General features: G+C 41.4%; 1 protein-coding gene across 1 annotated transcript; it reads right to left on the bottom strand.

The window, feature by feature from the left end:
- Window positions 1-401: 401 nt before the first annotated feature.
- On the bottom strand, window positions 402-7,834 carry ess2 (ess-2 splicing factor homolog). The gene is made up of 10 exons (XM_061699434.1): window positions 7,437-7,834; window positions 6,785-6,947; window positions 6,031-6,108; window positions 5,783-5,955; window positions 5,591-5,708; window positions 4,460-4,593; window positions 3,517-3,619; window positions 3,315-3,424; window positions 3,119-3,234; window positions 402-1,325 (listed from the first exon to the last, which is right to left on the bottom strand). The coding sequence occupies exons 1-10, from the start codon at window positions 7,581-7,583 to the stop codon at window positions 1,046-1,048; spliced, it is 1,422 nt and encodes a 473-aa protein (XP_061555418.1). The 5' UTR covers window positions 7,584-7,834; the 3' UTR covers window positions 402-1,045.
- Between the last annotated feature and the right edge of the window lie 38 nt (window positions 7,835-7,872).

Here is a 7,872-nt window from a genome sequence, read left to right as displayed (position 1 = left end):
TGCCTGTGAGTATTGTTTTATTGTGTGCGTGTCATTGCACTGTTTGTGTTCAACTATCTGTTGCTTCAAGGCTTATAACGCCACAACATCGATGTAGAGTCATTAGCCTGTCTATGGTGTTTTGCTATGTGTGAGCATTAAGATAGCAATATGGAAAAACATGAACCAGGAAGCATCGAACCATCAAAATATTGGCCTTATTTAAGCAAACAATTTGATATTGTTGAGTCCAAGAAAGAATGTGTTATGTGTCAAACGCTAGCTAAGCCTGCTCTGTTCTATTATCCGGCCCAGTGAGCATTTGCAATACATTATCAACAGTCCTGTAATGTTTTAATTCAGCAGTTTTTTCCTAGTTTTTTTTTTTTTTTAACCTCTTCCACAAATAAAATGGCCCATTTGTTTATTTCAAAGTCTAAGGTCCTCCCACCTTTTATCAGTTTTTTATTTTCCAAAAATAAATTTTTTCTCTTAGTACAAGTGACAATACATTTTCTGGACATGCTACCCAAAAAAGGTTTATAATTGCCTCGTAGATTCAGCGAGATTGCGCCCATGCACTATTTTTTTTTTTTTTACTTTGGACTGGCTCATAGAATAGAATCTCGTCCCTTTTTACTTTCAATAGTTCCTTGGCCCGACAAAAGCACTACCTTTCCAGGACTATGACATCTTAAAACAACAGGGCAAAGGAAACATTTTCAGCCAATAACATAATTGGTAAAAAAAACAAAAAAAAACAAATGGGAGCAAAAACACTGTCCCAACATTGACCCATTTTATATTTCAATTGTTAAAAGGAACATCTGGCAAAAGGCAACATAGAAAACAGTGTTAAACATGATATTTCCGCCTGCGACACAACTTTTGATGACAGTTCTTGGATTTGTGTGTACTGCTGCTATTTTGGTATGTGTGAACAACACAAATAAATAAAATACGGTCACCAGCATGTAAAATGCTGAAGCTTCCGACACAAAAATGTAGCAAATGAATTCTCGACATTGCAGTTAGTCCACGATTGAAAGTCCACCGAAATGTCCTGTTAGAAAAAGTCAGAGGCTTTCCGCCTCTTGGGCAGCTGCAGCAGATTGTCGGTGAGCGACGACTCGTCCTGCGCGCCGGGCGTCTTGGCCTTGTCGGGCGTGCCCGCGGCCGAGGGCGTGGCCGGCCCGCCGAAGGGCGACTTGCAGCCGGCGGCGCGGTGCGAGGGCGACGGCGTGTAGCTGGCCCGCAGAGCTTTGTCCGTGTACTTGCTGGACGTGCGGTTGACCAGACGCTGCAGGGCCGGCGTCAGTGCTGGGCTCAGGCCTTTCGGAGTCAGGCTGCCAAACAAACACAAAAACAAGTCGCCATCGTGTCTCACGCTGTGGCACAAGTTATTACGCATACAGTGAACTATATCGGGGTTCATCTTTTGCGTATCTCAAATTATTGTTCCCCACTGAAATGTTTGGAAACGCCATTAATCTGGGCCAGCACCCCCAAAAAGACCTCCCAAAAATATGCTTTTTTAATACGAAAAATAGCACTCACTCTACAATATTGTACTTTACAAAGACATACAATAATAACAATTAAACGGAATGTAAAGAATTTGCGCATGAGCTTGAGGCCAAAATGTACGCGCGCTGGGTACGATCAAATGAACGGGAGCGAACGAGACTCATTTAAAATATCCACACACTGGCTTTTATTCTCACTCACATCCAACCCGCTTCTTCCTTAACAATTAATTTATCTTTTTAGGGTTTAATAAATGTGATAAAGTACAAAATAGCGTATGTGCAGCATCAAACATCTATACAGGTTCACTGCTCAGAGCGTCTATAATCCAATCACCCAGTGTGTGTGTGTGTGTGTGTGTGGGGGGGGGGGGGGGGGGGGGGGGGGTTGTGAGTCAGAAGTGTCATTTTTTTTTTTTTTTTTTTTGCAATGGTCCTCTCCTATCGGGTTCGACAGCACTGCGCAGTGGGCCAAAACTGCAACATTAGTTGCGTTCCGCAGCGGAGAAAGAATTGAATGCCTGTGAGTGTTGCTATATTCTCTGTCTGCATGTGTCGCTACCACTTGTGTTCATATAGAAGTTGCTTCAAGGTTTAGAATTATCGTGACATCAGTGCTAGTTTTGTTAGCCCATCTATGGTGTTTTGCATTGTCTGTGAGCATCAAGTTTGCAGACTTTCTTAAGACAAAGTTAATGCGGTTTGGTTAATTACACAACGTGTAATTCTCTTTGTTTAGTTTGACAGTAAACTTCTACTGTGAGTGCCAATAAACTGCTTGAAACAAGCCCTTGCCCCCCCCCCCCCTTTTTTGTTCACGATCTGCCAAATCCGCCTAAAAAAAATAAAAATAAAATACATATATCAAATATATTTTGAAAAATGTAAAGAGTGACGGCTCATATGTAAAACTCGTGCACCGAAATACCAATATAAAGTGACTTTAAGCAATTTACAGTGAACTTCCATTTATCGCGGGAAATACATTCCAGACTCACCTGAGATAGGTGAAAATCCTCGATAAAGAGACCATATAAGTTTATATTTTTTACTTTTACATCTCCCACAAGCTTGAAACACATCTTTTATATATAGATAATTATTTTGCTATTCAAAAAAAAATGTAGAAAAGTATTCTAAAATATATATAATATAGAAACTTTAGTAAATGCCATTATTTTACATATACATTTTAACCTGTTTTTTATTGTCAAAAGATTAACACTAAGATTAGACCTTTTCCTTGTGAGATCACGTTTTAGAAAAAAAAATTATAGTTTAACCTCATAAAATTGTTAAAAAAAAAGACAGCAGCACTTTCCTAACCATACCTTTTTCTAAACATTTATATTTATTATTATGTAATCACGCCATTTTTACAACTGCATTCTTGCAAGATTACAACTTTTTATCTAAAAAAAAAAAAGTACTATTCTTGTAATATTAAGACAAACAAAAAAAAGATTTCATTTTCACTCTTGTCCGAAGATTATGATTTAATCTTAGAAAAAAACCTTCTCGTAACAGAATTATGCGCGCAGCCTTACATCAGCATATTGTTCAAAATGAGGAACCCAGTGTCAACTGCGTTTGAACAGGTGTTAGGCGTTTACCTGGCCAGATTCTCTGTGACTTTCCTCAACGCCTCCTGCTTTTTGGCCCGATTTTTGGCGGCCGCTTCGTTGGCCATCTTCAAACCCAGTCGCTCTCGTCTGCCCGGCTCGGGAATCTGCCCGGACGGACGACGCGCCGATAAATGTCCGCATTTCCACATTGCTTTCGCACAAACACCGCGGACGCTTTTGGTACCTTAAACGAGGGGCCGTGGTTCCTCTCGGCATACGGCGTGTCGGAGCCGTCCAAGCGAAACGGCGTGCTCTCGATTTCTCCCCACGTCATTAGCGGTGACTCGGCCACACCTGAGACGAGAAAACCAATGATGATTATGGGATTGATCCCTCCTTCCCCACAAAATCAAAAATCATTTTTGTGCGTTTGTTGAGTTGCTCACCAGGGGCGGGGGACGGCGTCCTTTCAAAGCCGTACCCGTTCACCGTGGGAGAATCGTGCGGAATCAACTCTTTGCCATCTGGACCCACCTTACCCTGCTTGAACTGGACCGCATCGCACCACAGGGACAATGTGACTTCTATGGAAAATTGGACTTTCCAATTTGTTTCCCAAATATTTTGGTAGGTCTGTGATGAAGTGCTGCCTCCACAAGTGAAAATACCAATTGATCATTGTTTTTTCTTTATTGAGGCTCACATCCACTTTGCAGTTCATGCTCCCTACTTTTTGACTCTAGGCTAGAGGTGCAACAATGAATCCATTAATCAAAAAGTAAATCATTATCAAATGCCTCTAAAACTATATTTTTTGATTGATTAACCATTTAGAGACCTTGTTTGACTTAAAAAGTCTTTGGAATTTCAGCCTCTCAACAGTAAATATTCTCCAATTTCTGTAGTCCTCCATGAAAGCAGACTGATTACCTTTACATGCAATCAAAATAAGACATTTGCAAACATCAGTTTTCACTTTGGAAAACAAAAATATTAAATGTACAGATCAAAGTAGTAACTGAATCAAAAGCAGTTAAATAATGTCCTGTTGTTGAATAAAGGGATGTTTGTGAAAACACTTTTGTGGTCCAATCAATCGAAACAATAATAATCAGGTTAATCAATTATTAAAATCGTGAGCTGCGGCCCTACTTGGGGGCCAACAACTTTGGTCTTCATGGTAACATATGCCATACTCAGCGTTGGCCCAGCAGTAGAGGGGGCGGGATTAGGTGTGTCTCATTTAAACCAGACAAGGCTGCCCCTTTAAATTGGCTCATATCAGCAAGGTTTCAAAATGGGTGAAGACACCCAGAAACTGTTGAAAATTGTGAGAAAAGAGCCTAATGTGTCTTGTTTCAAGCTAATAATATTGCGTGTGTACGTCACCTGTGCGTTGAGTGCTGCAGCCTGCTGAATCTGACTCTTGTTCAGCGTCTTGCTGAACGGGTCGCCGGTGAAGCGCGTGTTCCTGTGAACCACCTCGCGGGGCTTCTTGAAGATCGCCTCGTCGTCTTTCACACCTAATACGTGGTCACATTGATGTGGACAAATTGTGGAAAATTGGCATTTTAATGTGAATTGAACACGGCATTATTTTTTTTTTGCTTCAATTCAATGGAATAACTCGGCTAAATTGGGTTAAAAAAATAGGTTGATGCAAAATTTCTTCCTCAAAGTTCCGCCGAAACCATGTTTGCGCCACCGTTAAGTTTGTTTCACACGGACACTTACTGCAGACGCACGTGGTGTTGTGCCAGCAAAAATCTTGCCAAAAACACATATAATGTACATATATTGTGATGTATGAGTGAGCTGAATGGTAGTTACCATTTTTTTTTACCTAAAATGGCAAGCGCTAGCACGCAAATGCTAATCACAATTGCTAACCGTTTAGCATTTTGTTGTCTCAAATACTGTACACCAAATTTTTACCATACACTCACTCTGCAGTTTAAGGATAGAAGTCCATCCCTCATGAATGAATAAAATGTACATTAGTAGTAAGGGGGGAAAAAAACCTATATTATTTTATATATATATATATATATATATCGCTCGCTCTTTGCCTTTGATCCTGGACACCCACTTTTTGAGTGCGCTTTAGGCGATTGCTGACATTCTCCAACCTTTTAAAAGTGTTTCGTGGTGGTTCCCCTTCAAAAGCAAGAAATTCAATCACAGCTCTCTGCTTCTGATGGGCAACAATGACGTCATTTCCAAAATGGCTGAGAGGAAGACGGCGGCGTTTGTCCTCAAAGATCCGTTGTTTATAGGGTTATTACACTATGACATCGACTAGCCCGTCTATGCCGTTTGTTTTGTTTCTGAAGCCACCGATGTAGCTGTGAAAGTGTGAAATTTAAAAAACCACAAACACCTTTTGTTTTCCAACCATTTCTGAAAGTGTCTTCCTTTAAAAGAGCATTTATCCCAAAAATGATGGTTCAAATTGCACATTATTATTAACTGTAGAGGTTCAACTGTAGGTAGTGAATTTTTTCCCCCCATTCATCTCACCTTCTGGGTAATACATCAAAGCATTCTTTGCTTTATATTCCCACGTTTCCAGGCCGGCTTTTACGCACTCAAGCGCGGCCTTCTCTGCTTGTGGCAAGGCGAGGTTGTTCTCATGACGCTGGGGAGAGACAGAAAACCAAGGCTTCATCCAATAATATACTGTGCCGTATAAGAGGGGGTTTCCTCTGTTACCTGTTTGAACTCGGCTTCGGCTTCGTACAACCACGCGTGCTTCATCTTTTCCTTGTCCTCGGCCAGCTCCATGATCTGCTCAAACGACGCATTGTCCTCGCTAGTGTTTTTGGCCAGGAAGCGATCCAGCGAGGGCAGCTCCTTCTCCTCAGCCTTGTCGCCCGCCACGCTTTCTAGATTTAAAAAATATCCACGGACGTCACACGAGTCTGGTGGAAGAACAACAGCTGTACGTCTGAATGACTTACCGGCATCTAGGCCTCTGTTGGAGATGGAAGGCGATCCTGCGCGGCCCACCGGTGTCTCAAAGCTAGCCGGCGTCACGTCTAACCCGACAAAAAGTCATTGAAGTAATCACTAAGGCTGTCACGATTAGTTACGACAACTTTGACAATCAAGATCGTCAACAATTTATTATATATATATATATATATATATATATATGAATGTATACAGTGCAGTTTGGTGGCCGACCGATGTCCCTACGTGGCGGCCATATTAGTGGGGGCAACGTTCCTATCAAAGGTAATACATTAAAAATGAATGATAATATGCTAATTTATCAACCGAATTTCATGAGGTTTACTATTTTGTCGACGTCAAAGCATGTGCTATTAATACCGAACATTTGACAACAATGTTGCCTATGAAAGGTTATTACCAGTTACCTTGCAGTGATTGTACATGAACATTAAACAAAACAAAAACATAAACTTAACTAAACAGTTAAAATGTTGAAGGCCAGAGCCATCATTTTAATTTGCATATATAACCATGTCAGGAATACTGGTACAAGCTCCAAAGTTTATGTTAAATTGAATATACTATTACCAAACCAATATTGTAAATAAGAAACTGCAATATATTTATAATTATACTATGAACCTATTTGTCGACTAATCGACTATCAAAATAAGTGTTCCGTTGCAGCCCGAGTAATCAATGTGTAGGAGTTTAACACAAAAAATAATAATAACAAAAAATAGAACATCCTTAACTCACAGGGTGCAGAGGATTGGGGTGTGTTTTTGGACTTCCCGTAGCGGATAGAGATTTCTCTCATGCGCTCCAGGTCTCCGCTCTCCTCTGCATCCAGATAATCCTTCTGAGCCTGCAGTTTGGTCACGTCTGGGAAGAAGTCCCTCTGGATTATCTTCTCCAAGTTCTATCAAAGGCATTCACAGAGTAAAAAACATACATGTCAAACTTGTTTTCATCAGGGGCCACATTGTAGCCAGGGTGGCCTTTGGGCCCCATGCTCGTTGCAACAATTTATTATTTGGCTTCCATAATTCTCTAAAGATAGAGAGAAACTGTTATTTTCTAACAAAAGTACTCACACGTTGAGCAAAATACTTTATTCACAAGAATAAGTTCAACAATAAAGAAATGTTTAGTTTTTTTTTTAAAGGCCATAACAACAATTGTTTAACTACTTTAATACCAACGTTTAAGATAATGCATCCCTGGCTTGTTTTCCCTTTATGACTATATATTATTAACTGTACGTTGTTGTTTGTACACTTAATGTTCTGTCTAGTGTAAATGACCAATTTATCAATAAAGGTTATACAAGCCAAATTAACACTCGACCTGCGCATGCGCAAGTGACCATCCGAATGGCACCTTCACGCTTGACGTTGACGCGACTTACCTCAATGTAATCCTCCTCGTTGAGGACCTTTTTGTGCGGCTTCCCCCCGTCCGCGTCTGTGGGCTCCGGTCTGAGGGCGACGGCAGTGAGGGAGGCGGGCACCAGAGTCCCGCACAGGGCTCTCCTCACACTAGCGCTGCCGTCCATGGTGGCGCTGCCGCGGGCCCCCTTGTTGACACCCTCGCCCGGAAAGCTAAATGCGGCTAACAGTCTCGCGACAACGGCCCGACAATTTTGCACAATCTCAACACAATCGTATAAATTAGTTGTTAAAATGTCCCCGTGTTGCGTAGTTCTCCCCCGCCGTTTTTAGCTAAAGGCGTGTTTAATCAGGCATTACGACGACGAACTGCTCAGATTGGGACCGGAAAACACAAAAGCGAGAAACAGACTGAGGCGTGACGTCACCGGAAGTTGTCGTCGTCTTCTTCTTTGC

The sequence above is a fragment of the Phycodurus eques genome, chromosome 15, assembly GCF_024500275.1.
Source record: "Phycodurus eques isolate BA_2022a chromosome 15, UOR_Pequ_1.1, whole genome shotgun sequence".
Lineage (NCBI taxonomy): Eukaryota > Metazoa > Chordata > Actinopteri > Syngnathiformes > Syngnathidae > Phycodurus > Phycodurus eques.
This window is presented reverse-complemented; position numbering and strand designations above follow the sequence as displayed.

What these genes read in the sequence shown, in the direction of transcription:
- ess2 (XM_061699434.1), bottom strand. Translation starts at nt 7,583, where the DNA reads ATGGACGGCAGCGCTAGTGTGAGGAGAGCCCTGTGCGGGACTCTGGTG. An exon ending in CAACAGAGGCCTAGATGCCG is followed by an intron (nt 5,956 to 6,030) that starts GTAAGTCATTCA and finishes TTTTAAATCTAG; the next exon opens with AAAGCGTGGCGGGCGACAAG. An exon ending in CCGAAGCCGAGTTCAAACAG is followed by an intron (nt 5,709 to 5,782) that starts GTAACAGAGGAA and finishes GTCTCTCCCCAG; the next exon opens with CGTCATGAGAACAACCTCGC.